Source organism: Vipera ursinii (assembly GCF_947247035.1).
Source record: "Vipera ursinii genome assembly, chromosome: 1".
Lineage (NCBI taxonomy): Eukaryota > Metazoa > Chordata > Lepidosauria > Squamata > Viperidae > Vipera > Vipera ursinii.
In genome coordinates this window covers 357,831,262-357,854,706 of record NC_139512.1, presented here as the reverse complement: position 1 = coordinate 357,854,706, position 23,445 = coordinate 357,831,262, and the positions used below count along the sequence as shown (strand labels likewise).

The window sequence follows — 23,445 nt, the reverse complement described above, 5'->3', positions numbered from 1 at the left end:
TGGAGAAATGAAGGGAACGTTTAATGCAAAAATGGGCATGATAAAGGACCAAAATGGCAGGGACCTAACAGAGGCAGAAGAGATTAAGAAGAGGTGGCAAAATTACACAGAAGAACTATACAAGAATGAGCTTAACGTCCCTGATAATCACAATGAGGTGGTCACTGACCTCGAGCCAGACATCCTAGAATGTGAAGTGAAGTGGGCCTTAGAAAAGCTGAGCAACAACAAAGCTAGTGGAGGTGACAGTATTCCAGCTGAGCTATTCAAAATCTTAAAAGACAATGCAGTAAAAGTGCTACACTCAATTTGCCAGCAAATTTGGAAAACTCAACAGTGGCCACAGGATTGGAAAAGATCAGTTTACATTCCAATTCCTAAGAAAGGCAGTGCCAAAGAATGTTCAAACTATCGTACCATTGCACTCATTTCTCATGCTAGTAAAGTCATGCTTAAAATCCTACAAGCTAGACTTCAGCAGTATGTGGATCGAGAACTACCAGAAGTGCAGGCAGGATTTCGAAGAGGCAGAGGAACTAGAGATCAAATTGCCAACATACGCTGGATCATGGAGAAAGCTAGGGAGTTCCAGAAAAACATCTACTTCTGCTTCATTGACTATGCTAAAGCCTTTGATTGTGTGGATCATAACTAACTGTGGCAAGTCCTTAAAGAGATGGGTGTACCAGACCATCTTATTGGGCTCTTGAGAAACCTATATGCGGGTCAAGAAGCAACAGTGAGAACTGGACACGGAACCACTGATTGGTTCAAAATTGGGAAAGGAGTCCGGCAAGGCTGTATACTGTCGCCCTGCCTATTTAACTTATATGCAGAGCACATCATGAGAAAGGCAGGGCTAGATGAATCAAAAGTTGGAATTAAGATTGCCGGAAGAAATATCAACAACCTAAGATACGCAGATGATACCACTCTAATGGCAGAAAGTGAAGAAGAACTAAAGAGCCTCTTGTTGCAGGTGAAGAAGGAGAGTGCAAAACTTGGGTTGAAACTTAACATTAAGAAAACCAAGATCATGGCATCTGGCCCTCTCAATTCCTGGCAAATAGATGGGGAAGAAATGGAGGTAGTGACAGATTTTATTTTCCTGGGCTCCAAGATCACTGCAGATGGGGACTGTAGCCAAGAAATTAAAAGACGCTTGCTCCTGGGGAGGAAAGCCATGGCAAATCTAGACAGCACACTAAAAAGCAGAGACATCACCCTGTCAACAAAAGTGCGTATAGTCAAGGCTATGGTCTTCCCAGTTGCAATGTATGGCAGTGAAAGTTGGACCATAAGAAAGGCTGAGCGCCAAAGAATTGAGGCCTTTGAACTGTGGTGCTGGAGAAGACTCCTGCGAGTCCCTTGGACTGCAAGGCGATCAAACCGGTCAGTCCTAGAGGAGATCAATCCTGACTGCTCTTTAGAAGGCCAGATCCTGAAGCTAAAACTCAAGTACTTTGGCCACCTAATGAGAAGGAAGGACTCACTGGAGAAGAGCCTAATGCTGGGGAAGATCGAGGGCAATAGAAGAAGGGGACGACAGAGAATGAGGTGGCTGGATGGAGTCACTGAAGCCGTAGGCGTGAACTTAAATGGACTCCAGAAGATGGTAGAGGACAGGAAGGCCTGGAGGAATGTTGTCCATAGGGTCGCGATGGGTCGGACACGACTTCGCAGCTAACAACAACAACATTATTTTTTTTAAAAAAAGTAAAACAGAACATCGTGTTCCGAAAAGGAGGGACAAAATGAAAACTGCTTGTGTGTGCATGTGTGTGTGTATATATGTGTATATGTATATGTGTATGTATGTGTGTATATATATATACACACATATATATACATACATACATATATAAGGGACACGGTGGCTCAGTGGGTTAGGACGCTGAGCCTGTTGATCAGATGGTTGGCAGTTTGGCGGGTCGAATCCCGAGTGCCGCATAACAGAGTGAGCGCCTGTTACGTGTCCCAGCTTCTGCCAACCTAGCAGTTCGAAAGCACGTAAAAATGCAAGTAGAAAAATAGGGACCACTACGGTGGGAAGGTAACAGCGTTCCGTGCGCCTTTGGCGTCTAGTCATGCCGGCCACATGACCACGGAGACGTCCTCGGACAAGCGCTGGCTCTTCGGCTTTGAAACGGAGTTGAGCACCGGCCCCTAGAGTCGGAAACGACTAGCACGCATGTGCGGGGGAATCTTTACCTTTATACATATATACATATATACATATATTCTCTCTCTCTCTCTCTCTCTCTCTCTCTCTCTCTCTCTCTCTCTCTCTCTCTCTCTCTCTCTCCATAAAACCTATTTAAAACTAAAATCTGATTTAGCCAGACACATTTCGGGTATATAAGGCAGAAAAAGTATATTAACTAAACCTAGGAACAAGCTCTGCCTGTCTCTGCTGTTCATTAAAGTGATCTGTTCTATTTTTCAGGATCTGAAGATGGAATGCAGTTGCTTTAAAGTTGTGCTCGCTTTCATGAGCTGGCTCTTGAAAAAGCAGCCACCACAACTTTGTGTTTTGGAAACCTGAAGAGGGGTAAACCTGCCTTATTGAATAGGGGAAGGGTCCTGTATGACGCAGGGCACATGCTTCCAAACCATTACAGCTTAATGCGGTTTCCCAACTGTGGCAACTTTAAAGGGCCGTGGACTTCAACTCCCAGAATCCCCTTGCCAGGATGGACACTAACCACAAGTCGAAAACAGCTCCCAGATTAGGCTTTTTCTTATCCAATCACCCACCCTCATTTGCACAATTCTAACACCGGGAGGGGGGAATGGGGGGGGGGGGAATCCAGACAGTGCCTTCCATTTAAAATCCCTGATATTATTACTATTTCCAAATTTTTTTACCTTCTGCAGAAAAAAAGTCACGGCAGAAGGTCTTGTCCCAGCAGACGACAACTGCCTCGCTTAGCAACAGAAATTTTGGACTCAGTTATAGTCATAAGTAAAGGACGTGTAACCAGCTGACCTTCGCTAGCTTGTAAAGCTCTTCCTTTGAAAATCTTTGCAACAGGAGTAAGCTGGAATTTTAGCCCGGCACTTCCAAGATCGTAAACTTAACAACTCTCTTGCAACAGAAATTTTGAGGACTACTTGTATGTACAGGCTGTATAGCTCAGTAGGGGAAAAAATATACTTATAATCGCATACCATCATATTCAGCTGCAATTAGTATCGCACTTAAGATCTCAAAATGTCAGCCCTGACAAATCCTTATTTTGAACGGAATTTCGCCTGAGGGACTTGGCTAGTGTTTTTCTCAAAATAGCTTTTCGTCAAGGAGGGGGGAAAAAAGAGTATATTTTGAATCACCAGCCTTTCTAAAAATATGCATCTATAATGCACACAGACTCCTAAATCCAGTTTAAGATTCAGCAGCCACGGGGGTCACTCGATGGCCTGAACTAGCTGGCTTGTGAGAAACAGGGCGCAAAGGATTGTTGTGGGGGGGGACATTTTAACCACACAACGTCCACGCTGTTTCTACAGCGAATGAAGAGTGTGTAGCCAGAAACCATTTTTTCCACAGCTTCCAGGTGAGCCACAAAAACCTGGGTGCATTTGGAAAATTGTGGTTGACTTCAGAAGGACTTACCCATCAAATCTAAATTCTCATCCAAACACGGAGCAGGAAGAAATTATTCCTTTATTAGCCCTGCAGATCTCACAGTTAACTAGAAATCCTCACTAGCATTCTTCTTTTAAGTCTCAGCCACTCTTGGTCTCTACCAGGGGTGTCCAACCTTGGTAACTTTAAGACCTGTGGACCTCAATTCCCAGAATTCCCCAGCCAGCCATGCAACTTTAAGACTTCTGGACTTCAATTCCCAGAATACAACTTTTAAGAATTCTGGACTTCAATTCCCAGAATTCCCCAGCCAGCCATGCAACTTTAAGACTTCTGGACTTCAATTCCCAGAATACAACTTTAAGAATTCTTGACTTCAATTCCCAGAATTCAACTTTAAGACTTCTGGACTTCAATTCCCAGAATTCAACTTTAAGAATTCTTGACTTCAATTCCCAGAATTCAACTTTAAGAATTCTGGACTTCAATTCCCAGAATTCCCCAGCCAGCCATGCAACTTTAAGACTTCTGGACTTCAATTCCCAGAATTCAACTTTAAGAATTCTGGACTTCAATTCCCAGAATTCCCCAGCCAGCCATGCAACTTTAAGACTTCTGGACTTCAATTCCCAGAATTCAACTTTAAGAATTCTGGACTTCAATTCCCAGAATTCCCCAGCCAGCCATGCAACTTTAAGACTTCTGGACTTCAATTCCCAGAATTCAACTTTAAGAATTCTGGACTTCAATTCCCAGAATTCCCCAGCCAGCATAGCTGAAGCCTACAAGTCTTAAAGTTGCCAAAGTTAGACACCCCTGGTTTATATAGAACAGGGGTGGGGAACCTTAGTTCTTTTATGACTTGTGGACTTCAACTCCCAGAATTCCTCAGTCAGGCTGGCTCAGGAATTCTGGGAATTGAAGTCCACAAGTCATAAAAGAACCAAGGTTCCCCACCCCTGCTATAGAGGAATATTTTGGGGGAATGCACCCCTCAGAATCTCCGATCTTTGAAAACTCATCACCACAAAAACCTGGCATCATGAAAACCGCCGCAATGCAGAATTTCCTGAGCTTTCTGGCAAACATTTGGACAACACCCAGACCGTTTAAGCATCCCGCATCGTTTGCAAAATAAGAAGGAAACGGTTCGGTTGCAAATTTCTCATAACCCAACGACAAATGGGAGAGCTGATCGTGATGGCCACACAACACCAGAGAGCAGGCATTTGGAAGTCCCACCAAGGCAGCTAAGGAATCAGACTCGGCCCAAAACCACAAGGATAGAGGAGACCCCCGTCAAACCCCTCACCCTGCCCCGCGCAAGCCGGCAACTCACCTCCAAGGCTGCTCCTTGGAGCTGCTCGCCGTTCCTCAACCAACAGCGGCTCAGCTCGCTCAGTTCCAAAATCGGCTGCACCTTCAGGCGCACCGTCTCGCCCGACTGCCGGATCATCTCCACAATCTCGTCCCGGGATTTATTTTCCACATTGTGCCCGTTGATCTCCACCAGTCGGTCGCCCGGCACCAAGCCCAAGGCCAGATCTTTGGTGCCGGCGCCCGGCTCGGCAAAATGCACCACTCGCCTGTACACCTGCCCGTCGGCCGCCCTGTCCAGCATGGTGGTACGACGCAACGAGAAGCCGAAGTCGCCCGTGTTGCGGCGTTGCAGCTCCAGCTGGCGGGGCACGGGGGGTTGAGGAGGCACCACCACGGGCAGCTTCAACTCTGCGGGAAAGCGCTTGCTCACCAATTCGGGCAACCGGGTACGCGAGGCGAACGCCAACGGGGCGCACGGGGGAGTCCCACTGCCATGTTTCGTCAGCTGCATCTCCAGGGTTCGCGTCTCCACCTGCGGGGAAGGGGCTGCCGAATGCTCAGAGGGCGTGGAGGTCTCCGAGGCGCTCTCGTCGCGGCTCTTCTGGGAGAAGGAGAACCTCTTGACGATCATCTGCGAGTTCTGCTTGGCCAACGAGCCGAACTTGGCGGCCCGCTGGAGAACCGAGCCCTTGAAGTTGCCGTCGTCCACTTTGAGGTCGTCGCTGGAGCTGGCCGTGCTGAGGTGGCCAGAGTCCAAGATCACGCTGCCCCGGTTGCTGTCGGAGTCGATGTCGGTGAGATGGAGGTCCGAGCCGCTGGCCACCTTGATGGGGATGGGGTTGGAGATCTCCAGCCGGTTCTTGGCGTCCCTCTTGGAAGCCCGGCTGAGGTTGAAGAAGCCTCGTCGCAGGCTCATCTCCTCCAGGCTCTTCAGCTCGGCGGCCGACATGCGTTCCTTCTTCTCCTTCTTCTCCTTCTTCTCCCTCCTGGACCCGTCTCGGTCCTTCTTGATTAAGTGGAACATGGTGGGAAAGAGGCCGGGGAGAGGCTCAGCGAAGATGGACGCTCTCAGCCAGGGAGGCCAAGCTCCTCAGCCAGCCGGCCGGCCTGCCGTGGACACAACAGAGGGAAAGAGCCAGGTAAGTAGGTGAAGGGTCCCTAAGCCATCTACCTCTGTCCGGAGGGAGGGAGGGAGGGAAAAAGGAGGATGGGAAGGAGGGAGGGGGAAAGGAGGAGATGGGAGGGAGGGAGGAAAGAGAGGGAAGGTGGAGGATGGGAAGAAGGAGAGGGAAGGGGAAGAAAGGAGATGGGAGGGAGGGAGGGAGAGAAGGAAGGAAGGAAGGAAGAAAGGAAGGAAGGAAGGAAGGAAGGAAGGAAGGAAGGAAGGAAGGAAGGAAGGAAGGAAGGAAGGTGGATGGGAAGGAGGAAGTAGGGAAGGGGAGGAGAGATGGGAAGAGGGAGGGAGGGAGGGAAGAAGGGAGGGAAGGGGAAGGAGATGGGAGGGAGGGAGAGAGAGAAGGAGGAAGGAAGGAAGGGAAGAAAGTGGATGGGAAGGAGGAAGTAGGGAAGGGGAGGAGAGATGGGAAGAGGGAGGGAGGGAAGAAGGGAAGGAAGGGGAAGGAGATGGGAGGGAGGGAGAGAGAGAAGGAGGAAGGAAAGAAGGGAAGAAAGTGGATGGGAAGGAGGAAGTAGGGAAGGGGAGGAGAGATGGGAAGAGGGAGGGAGGGAAGAAGGGAGGGAGGGGGAAGGAGATGGGAGGGAGGGAGAGAGAAAAGGAGGAAGGAAGGAAGGGAAGAAAGTGGATGGGAAGGAGGAAGGGGAGGAGAGATGGGAAGAGGGAGGGAGGAGATAGGACGGAGGAAAGGAGGGAGGGGGAAGGAAGGAGATGGGAGGGAGGGAGAGAAGGAGGAAGGAAGGGAAGAAAGTGGATGGGAAGGAGGAAGTAGGGGAGGAAAGAGATGGAAAGAGGGAGGGAGAGAGGGAGGGAGGAGATGGGAGGGAGGAAAGGAGAGGGGGATGGAAAGGAGGGAGGAAGAGAGGAAGGAAGCATGGGAAGGGAAGGAGGAAGTATGGGAGGAAGGGAGGAAGGAAGGAGGGAGGGAGGGAAGAAGGAAGTATAGGAAGAAGGGAGGGAGGGAGGGAAGGAGGAGGATGGGAAAAGGAGATAGGGAGGAGGAGGAAGAGGAGGAGGAGGAGGAAGGAGATGGGAAGAGGGAGGAACTGAACGGATGGTTGTCTGGCAGTAGGTAGCATGATATGAGACAGTTGCTCCACACTTACTCCTTGATTTACAACCAGCCACATAGCATCAACAGACCCCGCCCCCACAAAAAAGCTAACTTACAACCCAATTTTGAAGTTCTGATGTTGCAACCCACCCCACCCCACCCCACCCCACCCCACCGCCCAGATGTGGCTGCATTTTGGGCCCTTTGTCTAGCCACTTTCCCACCGTGACGTACATAACATACATTGGTTTGTCTGTTGCCTTAAAGCACTCCCCCCCCACTGTTCAGTCTGAAAGCCCCCCCCCAGAGAAGCATCCATAAATCAATAACCATTAACCAGGGGTAGGCAACCTCGGCTCTTTTATGACGCATGGACTTCAACTCCCAGAATTCCTGAGTCAGCATAGCTGACTCAGGAATTCTGGGAGTTGAAGTCCATGCGTCATAAAAGAGCCGAGGTTGCCTACCCCTGCATTAAACCATCATCCCTGCCCTCTGGCTGGCAGGAAGGGACTGGGAGAAGGGGGGGTGGATGATGGATTTTGTGGTCCAAAGAGATGGAGATTGTGGCTCGACAAGTGTGGCGTTTGGCAACGTCTCTGAATCGGTTCATCAAATCCACCAGGAAAAGAACAAATAATGAGACCGTCATCAGGAGAAAAATAAAAAGAACAATAACAAAGCTTTGTGCAAACAGAGAGCCAGGCCGTCGGGGACCAAAAGTCCTAAGGAAATAGTTGGGGTTTTCTACAGGTTGTCCTCGACTTATAACGATCTGTTTAGTGACTGTTCAAAGTTACAAGGGCGCTGAAAAAAAAGGGGACCGGCGATCGTTTTCGCACACTTACGACCGTTGTCGGGTCCATCAAAACGTGAGTGCTTGACAACTGACTCACATTTAGGACGGTCGCAGTGTCTCAGAGTCACGTGATCCCCTTTTGCAAACTTACGACCAGCCAGGTCCATGGGGGAAGCCGGACCCGCTTAACGACGGTGCTGCTAACTGAACACCTTCAAGGATTCACTTAACAACAGGGGCAAGGAAAGTCGGTAAAATGGAGCAAAACTCACTTAACCAGCGTCTCCCTTAGCAACGGAAATTTTGGGCTCCATTGTTGTCATAAATCCGAGGACTTCCCGTACAGTATTCGACGGGCGCTGACAAAACAATTTCAAAACAATTACAGGTAGTCCTCGGACGTACGACCACAATGGAGCCCAAAACGTCCGTTGCTAAGTGAGACATTTGTTAGGTGAGTTTTGCCCCACGTTACGACCTTCCTTGCCTGGCTTCCCCCATTGCGGGGAGATCGCAAAACGGGATCACAGGAGCCTGAGACGCTGCGACCGTCATAAATACGAGCCGGTTGCCGAGCCTCCGGCTGCAAAGTTTGTCTGTGAAAACTAGCCGTCACATTTTTCTGCGCAGTTGTAACTTCGAACAGTCACTAAACAAAGCGTTGTTTTATTTATTATTATTTATTATTTATTATTATATTTTTATACCGCCCTTCTCCCGAAGGACTCAGGGCGGTGTACAGGGCAATAAATACAAAAACAGGATAAGTCCGGGATCAGCTGCATACCAAAGTCCGGGATCAGCTGCATCCCAAATTATGGAGAACAGTTTTTAAAAGATTTTGAAATTTGGGAAGAAAAATACTAACGCTCCCCGCTCCCTTGGCCGAGACAAGAGCAGGGGTCAAGCGGGGAATTAGCCTGGAATCCTTATGTAGGCACAAGAGGGCAAAGTCTTGAATGCCGCTGCGCCTTATCTAGCCTGGCCCAGGTGCAAACCACCCGGCAAGGCTGCTGTGCAAATATTGGGAGTAATAAAATAGGTAGCTGAATTCTTCCTGCGTGACTGTGGCGGTTTGCGCCTAGCATCTGGGTTAAGCCCCACTGCAACTTTTAAAATGAATACGCAGGTAGTCCTCGACGTACCACCACAACAGAGCTCCAAATTCATAGGATGCTAACTAAGTGAGAGGTGTGTTGAGTTTTGCCCCCTTTTACCACTTCCCTTGCCTCAATTGTTAATTGAATTGCTGCAGTTGTTAAAGGAGCAACACGGCTGTTCAGTGAATCTGGCCTTTGTGAAAGGTTGGGAAAACGGTTTGCAAGCATGCCCGGGAGGAAATTTTATTTGCTTCGAGTTTCTTGATGATGAGTTGTTGTTAGCTGCGAAGTCGTGTCCGACCCATCGTGTTCGACCCATCGCAACCCCACGGACCACGTTCCTCCAGGCCTTCCTGTCCTCTACCATCTTCTGGAGTCCCTTTAAGCTCATGCCTCCTGCTTCAGGGACTCCATCCAGCCACCTCCTTCTCCGTCGTCCCCTTCTTCTCTTGGCCTCCACCTTTCCCAGCATTGGGCTCTTCTCCAGTGAGTCCTTCCTTCTCATGAGGTGGCCAAAGGATTTGAGTTTCCGCTTCAGGATCTGGCCTTCTAAAGAACAGTCAGGGTTGATCTCCTCTAGGACTGACCGGTTTGATTGCCTTGCAGTCCAAGGGACTCACAGGAGTCTTCTCCAGCACCAGAGTTCAAAGGCCTCCATTCTTTGGCGCTCAGCCTTTCTTATGGTCCAACTTTCACTGCCATACATTGCAACTGGGAAGACCATAGCCTTGACTATCCGCACTTTTGTTGACAGGGTGATGTCTCTGCTTTTTAGTGTGCTGTCTAGATTTGCCATGGCTTTCCTCCCCAGGAGCAAGCGTCTTTTAATTTCTTGGCTGCAGTCCCCATCTGCAGTGATCTTGGAGCCCAGGAAAATAAAATCTGTCACTACCTCCATTTCTTCGCCATCTGTTTGCCAGGAATTGAGAGGGCCAGATGCCATGATCTTGGTTTTCTTAATGTTAAGTTTCAACCCAAGTTTTGCACTCTCCTTCTTCACTCGCAACAAGAGACTCTTTAGTTCTTCTTCACTTTCTGCCATTAGAGTGGTAACATCTGCATATCTTAGGTTGTTGATGATGAGTAACTCTGCACAAAGCAGAGCTGTGCCTCCACAGCTCGGCTCCCGATGGCTTCGTGAGTTGGTCCAGGTAATTTCCTTGGCAGCCGTACCAAAAAACCCCAAACTTTGCAACCGCATAGGAGGCCTGGCAGCCAGGCGTACCCCGAAGCTGACTCTGCTTCACTTTTCATCCCAGACAAGGGCGGGAGACAGCAGACGGAAAACTCTTGCGAACTCTGATTTATTGCCGAAAGAGCCCGCCGGCTGATCCAAAACTGCGTAAAGACTCCGGAAAGGGTGCAGAGAAGAGCAACGAAGAAGATTAGGAGGCTAAAACATACGAAGGACGGTTGCAGGAATGGGGTATGTCTAGTTTAATGAAAAGAAGGACTAAGGGTGACATGACAGCAGCATTCCAGTATTTGAGGGGCTCCTACAAGGATGAGGGGGTCCCACCTATTCTCCAAAGCACCTGAAAGCAGGACAAGAAGCAACGGATAGACACTAAATCAAGGAGAGAAGCAACCTGGAATTAAGGAGGAATTTCCTGACAGTGAGGACAATCAACCAGTGGAACAACCTGCCTCCAGAAGCTGTGAATGCTCCAACGCTGGAAGTCTTTAAGAAGAGACTGGACAGCCACTTGTCCGAAATGGTATATAGAGTTTCCTGCCTGAGCAGGGGGTTGGACTAGATGACCTCCAACATTATTATTATTATTATTATTATTATTGTTATTGTTATTGTTATTGTTATTATTATTATTATGAGGAGGAGGAGGAGGAGGAGGCTTGATACAAATCCTGGCAGTCCCCGGCTTAACAACCCTTCATTTAGCGACCATTCAAAGTTACGGCGGCACTGGAAAACTTGCGAGTGTTTTTCGCGCTTTACAACCGTTGCAGCTTCCCCGTGGTCACCTGATCAAAATTCAGATGCATGTATTTATGGCGGCTGCTGTGTCCTGGGGTCGTGTGTGGTCACTGTTTGTGACCTTCCAACAAGCCAAGTCAGAGAAACTTCCTGATAGTGAGGACAATTAACCAGTGGAACAGCCTGCCTCCAGAAGTTGTGGGTGCTCCAACACTGGAAGCTTTTAAGAAGAGACTGGACAGCCATTGGTCTGAAATGGTGTAGGGTTTCATGCCTGGGCAGGGGGTTGGACTAGATGACCTCTAAGGTGCCTTCCAGCTCTATTCTATTCTAATTCTAATTTTAATTCTATTCTATATTCTATATTCTATTCTATTCCTATTCCAATTCTAATTCTATTGTATTCTCTTCTGTTCTCCAGTGGAACCACCTGCCTCCAGAAGTTGTGGGTGCTCCATCACTGGAGGCTTTCAAGAAGAGATAAGGCAGTCACTTGTCTGAGACGGCATAGCGTCTCCTGCTTGAGCAGGTGGGGGGGTTGGACTAGAAGACCTCCAAGGTCCCTCCCAGCTCTGTTACTCTGTTCGCTAAGATGATTAGGGGACTGGAGGCCAAATCATCTGAAGAACGGTTGCAGGAACTGGCGATGCCTGCCCTGGCCCAACAGAGAGGAGGACTAGGGGTGACATGAATATTTGAGGGGCTGTCACAGAAAGAGGGGGTCAACCCGTCTTAAGTCCCTTCCTTCAGCCCCGCTGCAACTTTGCACGGTCACTTAAGGAACAGATGCAACCCGAGGACTATCTGCATCATAAAAACAATCTCACTAAATGACCCCTGATGTCATTTCAGCAAATTACTATCGGCGAGTTGATCGATTTCTGTCTCCGTAGGAATATTTTGGGAGACATTTAAATCTATTTTAGCACACGGGGCAATCTTTGCACCCACTGAAATGTCCCTGTTGCGATGGGAAATGGGTTTCTGTGTTGTTAAAAACCATTTTTATCCAATTTGGGGTGATTTACGGAGGTTTGGGAAGGAAGCCTTGGCCTGGGATAACTCAGAATAACAAGAGTTGGGGAGGGACCTCAGAGGTCTTCTAGTCCCACCCCGTTCAAGCAGGAGGCTCTGCCTAGAGCATTTCAGACAAATGGCTGTCCAAGATCTTCTTTAAAAAAAAACCCATAACTTCTGGTGGCCAGGAGTTCCACTGGTTAATTGTTCTCACTGTCAGGAAATTTCTCCTTAATTCTAGGTTGCTTCTCTCCTTGACTAGTTTCCACCCATTTTCCTTCCTTCCTTCCTTCCTTCCTTCCTTCCTTCCTTCCTTCCTTCCTCCTCCCTCCCTCCCTCCTTCCCTCCTCTCCTCTCCTTCCTCCCTCATTCCCATCCCCTTCCTTCCTTGCCTCCCTCCCTCCTCCCTCCCTCTTCCCCGTCTCTCCTTCCTTCCTTTCCTTCCTCCCTCATTCCCATCCCCTTCCTTCCTTCCTTCCTTCCTTCCTTCCTTCCTTCCTTCCTTCCTTCCTTCCTTCCCTTCCCTACCTCCCTCCCCCTTTCCTCCCTCTCTTCCTTCTCCCTCTGCCTACCTCCCTCTCTCCTTCCTTCCTTCCTTCCTTCCACCTTCCCTCCCTCCCTCCCTCCCTCATAGAATCCTAAGTTTGGAAGGGACCCTGGAGATCTTCTAGTCCAACCCGCTGTTGAAGCCAAACTCAGTACTAGACGGTTCCAGACCAAGGGCTCCTCCTAAAACCCTAACCCTGGTCACGTCTTGGGCTGAACAGCTGGTAAGTGGGGAGGGCTCCTGACCCTCCCAGCCCTTCCTGGAGTGACTCCACCTCAGGGGTTCTTCACAAAGGCCCTTCTTGGGCAAATGGGGTGCGGGGTGGGGGGGAAGTGGGGGGAAGAAATCCTGCCTCTCTGGAGCTGGCTGGAGTGAGCCGGTGAGTTCGGGAGCGGCCATCCAATTTCCAGCCTCGCAAGAAAAGCGTCTGGACCCTTCACCTCTCCGCAGGCCAGGTTCCCCCCCACCCACTCCCCATTTATGCCAGGGGTTGGTTTCAAAGCAAGAGTGGTTTGCAAAAATATAAAAATGCAGAGACGCAAAAGTGGCACTGGGCTGGTGTAAGCTACGTCTAGCTGGATTTTCTTCCTTTTTTCTTCCTTCGTGCTGTTCCTAATTTTGCATCAGCTACTGACTCGCAAAAGAAATGGTGGGGTGGGATGTTTCAATACAGGTAGTCCTCAGTTAGCGACTGTTGAAGCCCGCCCCTCTTAAAGCAGGCTGGGTGGGGGATTCTGGGAGTGGAAGTCCACTCTCTTAAAGCAGGCTGACTGGGGGATTCTGGGAGTGGAAGCTTACCCCTCTTAAAGCAGGCTGGCTGGGGAATTCTGGGAGTGGAAGTCCATCCGTCTTAAAGCATGCTGGTTGGGGAATTCTGGGAATGGAAGTCCATTCTCTTAAAGCCAGCTGGCTGGGGGTTTCTGGGAGTGGAAGCTTACCCCTCTTAAAGCAGGCTGGGTGGGGGATTCTGGGAGTGGAAGCTTACCCCTCTTAAAGCAGGCTGGCTGGGGAATTCTGGGAGTGGAAGTCCATCCGTCTTAAAGCATGCTGGTTGGGGAATTCTGGGAGTGGAAGTCCATTCTCTTAAAGCCAGCTGGCTGGGGGTTTCTGGGAGTGGAAGCTTACCCCTCTTAAAGCAGGCTGGGTGGGGGATTCTGGGATTGGAAGCCCACGCCTCTTAAAGCAGGCTGGCTGAGGGATTCTGGAAGCCCACCCCTCTTAAAGCAGGCTGGCTGGGGGTTTCTGGGAGTGGAAATCCACCCCGTTAAAATTGCCAAGGTGGAGAAACACGGATCAATTCTGCAGATTCACAGTACTTAATTACTCTTCCTTCCTCACTCCCTCAACAACCTTTTGTTCACAAACTTAACAATTCAAGGCCTCTCCCCTGGGATCTTTGGACAGGACACAAAGCTGCCCTCCTACACATATTTGGAACAGGCTGCTCATTCCCAGGCCGAGTCCAGATTGAAGATAAAAGATAAAAGTATAAAGTTAAGATCCCCTGCAACCGGCCGAGATTTGCAAAGCCTTCTGAAACTTGGTCCCCCCACCAGACGGACCCCCCCCCACAAGGCACCCCAAACAATCGGGCCTCTCCGCCCGAGGCCCGCAACCAAGCTAAGCGGACTGGCGTGAAGCCAGTTTTGTCCCGTTTTACAACCTTGTTAAGTTGTTAAGCGAATCACTGCACCGGTTTGCTCATCTGGCTTGCTCATCAGAAGATCCCAAAAGGGGATCCCGTGAGCCCGGGACGCTGCGACCGTCACAAACACGAGTTAGTTGCCAAGCGTTTTTGATCACGTGAACCTGGGGAGGGGGGAGGTGATGCTGAGACGGACCGTCAAGTGTGAAAAACGGCACAGAATTTCTCGGTACCGCTGTGACTTCGAACTAAACGCACGAAGGCAAGTGGTGCCAAGGGCAATTCACCTGAACTCTCCTCCATTCCAGCCGGGTGAGTAACTGGGGTGGATTTTGCACAGCGCTATTTGCACAAGCGGGCCCCGCCCTCGGCAAGACGGGCTGGAGCGGCACACGCAGCGCTGGGCTCGACTGGCAAAGCCCACCTGGGCGATAAAGACAGACAGGTGAACGACACGGCCACCGCAGGTGGGAAGCCTGCAGAAAAGGCACCTTCCCCATCCCACGGCCTGAACCTGCTTTCCTTGATCTGGGAATTCAGACACACCCAGGCCTCAGCCATGAACAAGCAGGGCAGGTATGCTGTGACGTGAGGCGGAAAAAAGGCAGTTTAGTCTGACAGGCGGGACGAGAGGCTGTTTCTCCCCCCCCCACATCCAGCCCGGGTCGGAATCACCTGGTTTAAAGGTCGAAGCTCAGAGGCCGGAAACAACCAGCTCAGGACGGTTAAGCAGGGGTCCTCAACTTGGGCCACTGGAAGACTTGTGGTCTTCAACTCCCAGAATTCCTCAGCCAGGGGTCCTCAACCTGGGCCACTTGAAGACTTGTGGACTTCAACTCCCAGAATTCCTCAGCCAGGGGTCCTCAACCTGGGCCACTGGAAGACTTGTGGACTTCAACTCCCAGAATTCCTCAGCCAGGGGTCCTCAACCTGGGCCACTGGAAGACTTGTGGACTTCAACTCCCAGAATTCCTCAGCCAGGGGTCCTCAACCTGGGCCACTGGAAGACTTGTGGACTTCAACTCCCAGAATTCCTCAGCCAGGGGTCCTCAACTTGGGCCACTTGAAGACTTGTGGACTTCAACTCCCAGAATTCCTCAGCTAGGGGTCCTCAACCTGGGCCACTTGAAGACTTGTGGACTTCAACTCCCAGAATTCCTCAGCCAGGGGTCCTCAACCTTGGCCACTGGAAGACTTGTGGACTTCAACTCCCAGAATTCCTCAGCCAGGGGTCCTCAACCTGGGCCACTTGAAGACTTGTGGACTTCAACTCCCAGAATTCCTCAGCCAGGGGTCCTCAACCTTGGCCACTGGAAGACTTGTGGACTTCAACTCCCAGAATTCCTCAGCCAGGGGTCCTCAACTTGGGCCACTGGAAGACTTGTGGACTTCAACTCCCAGAATACCTCAGCCAGGGGTCCTCAACCTTGGCCACTGGAAGACTTGTGGACTTCAACTCCCAGAATTCCTCAGCCAGAGGTCCTCAACCTGGGCCACTGGAAGACTTGTGGACTTCAACTCCCAGAATTCCTCAGCCAGGGGTCCTGAATCTGGGCCACTTGAAGACTTGTGGACTTCAACTCCCAGAATTCCTCAGCCAGGGGTCCTCAACCTGGGCCACTTGAAGACTTGTGGACTTCAACTCCCAGAATTCCTCAGGCAGGGGTCCTCAACCTTGGCCACTGGAAGACTTGTGGACTTCAACTCCCAGAATTCCTCAGCCAGGGGTCCTCAACCTGGGCCACTGGAAGACTTGTGGACTTCAACTCCCAGAATTCCTCAGGCAGGGGTCCTCAACCTGGGCCACTGGAAGACTTGTGGACTTCAACTCCCAGAATTCCTCAGCCAGGGGTCCTCAACCTGGGCCACTGGAAGACTTGTGGACTTCAACTCCCAGAATTCCTCAGCCAGGGATCCTCAACCTTGGCCACTTCAAGACTTGTGGACTTCAACTCCCAGAATTCCTCAGCTAGGGGTCCTCAACCTTGGCCACTGGAAGACTTGTGGACTTCAACTCCCAGAATTCCTCAGCCAGGGGTCCTCAACCTGGGCCACTGGAAGACTTGTGGACTTCAACTCCCAGAATTCCTCAGCCAGGGATCCTCAACCTTGGCCACTTCAAGACTTGTGGACTTCAACTCCCAGAATTCCTCAGCCAGGGGTCCTCAACCTGGGCCACTTGAAGACTTGTGGACTTCAACTCCCAGAATTCCTCAGCTAGGGGTCCTCAACCTGGGCCACTTGAAGACTTGTGGACTTCAACTCCCAGAATTCCTCAGCCAGGGGTCCTCAACTTGGGCCACTTGAAGACTTGTGGACTTCAACTCCCAGAATTCCTCAGCCAGGGGTCCTCAACCTTGGCCACTGGAAGACTTGTGGACTTCAACTCCCAGAATTCCTAAGCCAGGGGTCCTCAACCTTGGCCACTGGAAGACTTGTGGACTTCAACTCCCAGAATTCCTCAGCCAGGGGTCCTCAACTTGGGCCACTTGAAGACTTGTGGACTTCAACTCCCAGAATTCCTCAGCCAGGGGTCCTCAACTTGGGCCACTTGAAGACTTGTGGACTTCAACTCCCAGAATTCCTCAGTCAGGGGTCCTCAGCCAGCTTCCTCAGCGGAAGCGCCAGGATCAGCACCGGGATCCAGCTGGAGCTCAGCGCTAATCCTGACGCTTCCGCTGAGCCCAGAAGAAGTGCCGATCAGCTGGAATGTTGCAGCATCTCCAGGGTATCGTGATGTACATTCGGATGCTTGGCAACTGATTCACATTTATGACAGTCACAGTGTCCCCGGGTCATGTGAAGGGACCTGCTGCAACCACCCAGCAGACCGAGGGGGGGGATAAAAACCAAATACCCACCCTACCTCACCCCCACTGCCGATCCTCAACAGAAATGCTCACAACAACGAAAACCTCGGACAGGAGGAAGAGCGCCGCCGGGCGGGCAGGCAGGTGTCTTGCTTGGCTGTGGCTTGGGGGGCATTTTTTTCAGGGCCATTGTAACTTCGAGCAGTCACTAAGCGATCTGTTGTAAGTCGAGGACTACCTGTACTTCATCAATTTTTTCTTTTCTTTTCTTTTTTTTGGGGTCATCAAGTTTTTGACCCCTTCCTGGGCGACTGGTGGTCCTCGGATGTTGCCATATCCTAAAAGTCGCACAGTGGGTGAAAAGGTTGAAAAGGCCTGCTCTAGTCCAACCCCCTGCTCAGGCAGGAAAACCTAGACCAGGGGTCTTCCAACGTGGCCCCTTTATGACTTGCGGACTTCCACTCCCTGGCTGAGGAATTCTGGGCGTGGAAGACCACAAGCCATAAAAGGGCCACGTTGGAAGACCCCTCCCCTAGACCAGCGTTTCCCAACCTTAGGAACTTGAAGATGCGTGGACTTCAACTCTCAGAATTCCCCAGCCAGCTATGCTGGCTGGGGAATTCTGGGAGTTGAAGTCCACGCATCTTCAAGTTCCTAAGGTTGGGAAACACTGCCCTAGACCACTCCAGAAAAATGGCTGTGAAATCTTTTATTTAAAAACCTGCAGTGATGGAGTACCCACAATTCCTGGTGGCAAGCTGTTCCACTGGTTGATTGTTCTCATTGCCAGGAAATTCGTCCTTATTTCCAGGTTGTAATCTCCCTGCTTAGTTTCTATCCATTGCCCTCCCTTCCTTCCTTCCTTCCTTCCTTCCTTCCTTCCTTCCTTCCTTCCTTCCTTCTTCCTTCTAGAATCATATGGCTAAAAGGGAAGATTTTGAAGATCTTCTAGTCCAATCTCTTCTTAAAAACCAAGTCAGATATGATAAAGACATGAAACAACGTGGATTTTACAAAGAAGAGACTGTGTTTGATCAGACATTATTAACTTCTGATGAAAAGTTAATTAAAAAATGTACAATTTCTTATTACATTTCAAAATGGAAGATGAACATGCAAAAGGGACAATGATAGCATGGGCAAAGAATTCTGGATGTAACATAGATTTAGAAAAGTGGCAAAGTTTGTGGGAAAGAAACCATAAATTTATTTATTTATTTTATTTATTTAATTAAATTTTTATACCGCCCTATTCCCAAAGGACTCAGGGCGGTTTACAGGGCAGCATAAAATACAATATAAAAATAGTATAAAATTAAAATAGATTAAATTAATTAAGCCCAACAATTAAAACAATATTAAAAGCTAAAACCCCTTCAGTCCAGGCCTGATAGATCAAAAAACCAGGTTTTCAGCTTGAAAATTGACAATGTCAGCTTCATACAAAGAAAACTTATGTAAAATGTTTTATAGGTGGCATTTGCCACCAACAAGATTAGCAAAAATGTTTAAAAACGTGAGAGAGAAATTTTGGAAATGTAACCCAAACCAGGTACTGAGTATCATAGGTGTTGGACATGTGTTAAAGGAAGGAGATATTGGGACAACAATCCACACTTGGTTAGAAAAAAACATTAGAGAAACACAAAGACTACTACAAACCTGATTTTTTTTAACTAGGTATAATGCCATAAAAATTCGATAAGCAAAGTAAATATTTGATTCTACACATGATAACCACAAGAATTATATTTGCACAATACTGGAAGAACGAAGAAATACCACCAGAAGAAGAAATAACCCAAAAACAAATTAAGACTGTGTAGAAATGGACAGACTTACTTTAAGGTTGAAAGAAAAAGAAGAAACAAGAGTACTTTCAAAATTGGGACCTATTTTACAAGTGGTTAGAGAAAAGATTTAAGGATTAGGAATTTAATTTGTATTAGTGAGTAAGATACTCAAGACAACCCGTTTTGCTTGAATAATTATTATTGAACTCTTGTTAAAAAAATAATAAAACCTCCAGTGTTGGTCCTTGGATATTGACAGCTGGAGCACCCACAACTTCTGGAGCCAAGTTGTTCCACTGATTAATCCTGACGAAGTTTCTCCTTAATTCCAGGCTGCTTCTCTCCTTGATTAGTTTCCATCCGTTGCTTCTTCTCCTGCCTTCAGGGGCTTTGGAGAATAGCTTGACTGCCTCTTCTTTGGGGCAGCCCCTGAGATACTGGAAGGCTGCTATCATGTCACCCCCCTACTCCAGAAGCTGTGAAGGCTCCAACACTGGAGGTTTTTAAGAAGAGACTGGACAGCCATTTGCCTGAAATGGTATAGGGTTTCCTGCCTGAGCAGGGGGTTGGACTAGATGACCTCCAAGGTCCCTTCCAACTTCTTCTTCTTCTTCTTCTTCTTCTTCTTCTTCTTCTTCTTCTTCTTCTTCTTCTTCTTCTTCTTCTTCTTCTTCTTCTTATTATTATTATTATTATTATTATTATTATTATTATTATTATTATACAAACACATTTTAACCATCTTTTTATTCCTGCCTCTTTTCCCGCAGAGAGCAGCCACCTTGGAACTGCCTACAAATTTTTCATAAACAGGACAGGATTTCATGCTTGGCGTGGGTTTTTTTTTTCCCCTGCACAACACAGAAAGCATTGTTACTCAGCCTGGTCAAAGGCAGAACTCAGCCTTGCTAGAAAACCCTCATTGTTAAAAAGGGCTGCGCACCGCCCCTTGAAGCGCAGGCAAAAGGTGGGACATAACTGTTAAGCTGCCTTTTGTGACATCACAGCTGCCGGTTGTTTAAACCGGGGTTGTCTTCTCCGATGGTTAATAGTCTTCATAGGCCTCTTGGGAAGAAAGGATCCAAGGCATTTAGTCTAATTAACATTATAATTCCCCTCTAATGGAAGACACATGAGAACCCTCTTCCATCTGCCACCATTGGGTGTTTTAAGTGGTCCTTCGGCATCTTATTTCTTTTTCCCCCCTTTCCCACTGCAAAACGTAAATACAATGGGAATGAATGCAAGGCATTCATTTCTATTTCCCACTCCTTAACTGCCTCCCTCTCCCGCTTCACAACATTGCGTGTGTAAATAGATGCATCTCTAAAATCCATCAGGCTGATAAAACAGCGCATGAAACAAGCAGGCTAGTTTTTGAGACAGACAAACAAGCAATGGTGGCCGAGCTCTGAGGGTCCCTTCCAATTTGAGAAGAAGAACCGAACGGGACCTTGGAGGTCTTCTAGTCCAGCCCTCTGCTCAAGGAGGAGATAAGCAGTGTATAAAAAGCCAAGGATGCCCCTGACACATTCACACATGTGCATTGGGCCTCTGCAAAAAAAAAAAAATCACATTTGTCTTGTGAAGAAACAAGGTAAAACGGTCTTAAGAAACTCCGCAGCTGGTAGAGAGATATTCCTGAAGCTTGTAAAATTCCACCTCTACTGTATTTACATACCGATTCATTTTTGCTTTTTTTTAACTTTTAAAGTTTTAACTTTTAATACTTAACCTTTCTAACATTCTAGTTAATTTTATAGGGTTGGGATGATGTGAGCTGCTTTAGAGCGAGATGGGCGTCCTCTAGATTTAAATAACGTAACAAGCGAAACCGGGGTCCAGATGTGGAAGACGTAAAAAGAAGAATCCAAAACTTGAAAACAGCCAGGAAAACAAACCACAACACAAACAAGAGACTAACCACGTTTGCTTGTGGATGGTCCACATCTGTTGCTTTTTCTTTCTGGGGAGGTGGGCAAAGACGAAGCAGGAAGGCCAAAAAAATAAAAAATAGAAAAACGTAGGCGCAACTATAAGGCGGACACAGCCAGCCCTTGCTGCAATGTACAAAATCCCCAGCAAGGCATTTTAACAGGTAAAAGCTGTTCTCCATCTTTCTGTGTCAGTATTTTAAAGCCGGGATTTAAGGTTATAAAAGCCAGGATTTCTAAAAAAAAATTAATCACCCTAGGTCAGGGGTCTTCCCACTTGGCCCTCTTAGGACTGGTGGACTTCAACTCCCAGAATTCCTCAGCCAGGGTGCTTTAAGACAGGGGTCTTCTGTGGACTTCAACTCCCAGAATTCCTCAGCCAGGATGCTTTAAGACAGGGGTCTTCCAACTTGGCCCTTTTAGGACTGGTGGACTTCAACTCCCAGAATTCCTCAGCCAGGATGCTTTAAGACAGGGGTCTTCCAACTTGACCCTCTTATGACTTGCGGACTTCAACTCCCAGAATTCCTCAGCCAGGATGCTTTAAGACAGGGGTCTTCCAACTTGGCCCTCTTATGACTTGTGGACTTCAACTCCCAGAATTCCTCAGCCAGGATGCTTTAAGAGAGGGGTCTTCCAACTTGGCCCTTTTAGGACTTGTAGACTTCAACTCCCAGAATTCCTCAGCCAGCAAAGCTAGAATAATCACCCTAGGACAGGGGTCTTCCAACTTGGCCCTTTTATGTCTTGTGGACTTCAACTCCCAGAATTCCTCAGCCAGCAAGGAATTCTGGGAGTTGAAGTCCACAAGTCCTCAAAGGGCCAAGTTGGAAGACCCCTGCCTTAGATCAAACATGCTTTATTCCTTAGATAAGAAGGGCAAATCACCCCCCCCAGACTATTTCCTTTCCAACCCCATCTTTCCCCCCTACACACACACACACACACACCCCTCCCTCTCTGTACCACACATCAGCTGTGGTGTGCAACACAGACAACAAAGCACCTGCAAAAGCCCTGCCAGACCCCACCCCTGGGATTTCCCCCCAACCTGCCGGCTGGAAAGCCACCAGTCTCTCTCTCTCTCCCCCTCCCCACGAAAAAGGGGGGGTGGGGCAGCCCCCCACCCCCACCCCATCCTCTGCCGCGCCCGAGGGGCAGAAGCGGGAGCCAGTGAACCCCAGCAAGGCAACACACACCCAGAAAGGTTGTCTAAAGCAGCTGTTTCCCAACCTTTAGGAACTTGAAGATGCGTGGACTTCAACTCCCAGAATTCCCCAGCCAGCATAGCTGGCTGGGGAATTCTGGGAGTTGAAGTCCACGCATCTTCAAGTTCCTAAAGGTTGGGAAACGCTGGTCTAAAGGAAGAGGAACTCCGCGCTGAACCATTGCAAAACCCGCCAGGGGCCGGGTCGTGCACACGCACACGCCTTTCCACCAAACGCGTGCAAAGCACATGCACACAACCACCCCTGTGGTCCAGCACACACACACACACACCCAACGTTGCATCCGACGGGCAGTTGGGCAAGGATTGCACAGCCACACCCGGCCCTCCCTGGCCAGCCTGTCTTTCCCCCCCCTCCCCAATTCCAAAGGCGGGCCCCCCCTCCCGTGGTGCCCCCCCCACGGGGGGGCTCCCAGGCACCGCACACCTAGGGCCACTCCAAAGGCGCACCTGGAGAGAGGCGGGCATCTTTTGCAAAGTGGGGGAGGGCAGAACATGCCCCCGTTCCCCCCCCCGCGCGCCTGCTTCCAAGCCCCCCACCCCACCCCAGATCAGCCCCCCCCTCGCCCCTCCCCGGGGTGGAATTACCCCAAAGGCGTTGAGCAGGCATCGGACGCCCGGCTGGCTGATCCGCGATGCCCGGCGAGGCTTTCCCGCACTACAACTCCCGGCATGCCTCGCCGCCTGGCGTCAGCGCGGGGCTGCTGGGGGTTGTAGTCGCGCTCCGGCCGCGGCTCCCTCGCCGATCTTGCGGGCGCTCTTCTCCTCCGCCCCCCTCCCCCGGCTCGGGGAGGCTCTTTCCAGACGGCCGACGGCCCCAGCCAGACACGCGTGGGGAGACACGCGTGCATTCAGACGTGCCGCCCCTCCCTCCCTCCCCCAGGGCCGAGCGCGCGCCCGGAGGCCCCGTCCCAGCGGGAGTCTCGCTTAGCCTCGACCCGGACCGGCGCTCCCTCACCTCGGCCTGCTGCGCTCCCGATCGAGCCTCGCCTCGCCGCTCCGGCCGCCGCTGCCGCTGCTGCTGCCTCGCTCGGCCGCTCCCGGGCCGGCATCGGGCGACGACGGGGCGGGGCGGTGGGCGGGGCGGCTCCGCCCTCGGGGGCGGGGCGTCAGGGCGGCTGCAGGGAAGGCGGATGGGGCGAGGCGGGGCTTCTGCGGTCGCCCCGGCAACGGCGGAGGGCGCCGCCTCCTCTTGGCTTTTGAGGCGGGAGCGGCCCGCTGAGGGAAAAGAGAGCCGCGCGGCGGCCGAGGGGAGAGGAGGGTCTCCGCTGGGCTCTCCATTAAGGGGGGGGGTACTTTCTGTCAGAATTGCCGCTGGGCTCTCCATTGAGGGGGGGTACTTTCTGTCAGAATTGGGGGGTTTCCCTCAGAGAAAGCCCTCTTGGTCTTATTTTTTAACCTAAGGTGGGGAATTGGGCAGCTGCTCTGAGGGAAATTTTTCACGCCAGCCCTTCAGAGTGGGCCAGCCTAAGAGACATAAAAGAACGCTCACAAACTCT

The 23,445-nt window shown here is 50.0% G+C and overlaps 1 protein-coding gene across 1 annotated transcript in view; it reads right to left on the bottom strand.

The window, feature by feature from the left end:
• The window catches only part of LOC310650878 (unconventional myosin-XVIIIa-like), a gene marked incomplete at its 3' end in the record, with an annotated part of 79,132 nt that extends 56,128 nt beyond the window's left edge, over positions 1–23,004 (bottom strand). The window contains exons 1-2 of the mRNA XM_083379687.1: positions 22,905–23,004; positions 4,929–6,016 (exon numbers count right to left, since the gene is read on the bottom strand). Of these exons, the coding sequence (XP_083235813.1) occupies positions 4,929–5,933 (1,005 nt within the window). The 5' untranslated portion in view covers positions 5,934–6,016; positions 22,905–23,004. The remainder of the gene's footprint in view (positions 1–4,928; positions 6,017–22,904) is intronic.
• Positions 23,005–23,445: the final 441 nt, after the last annotated feature.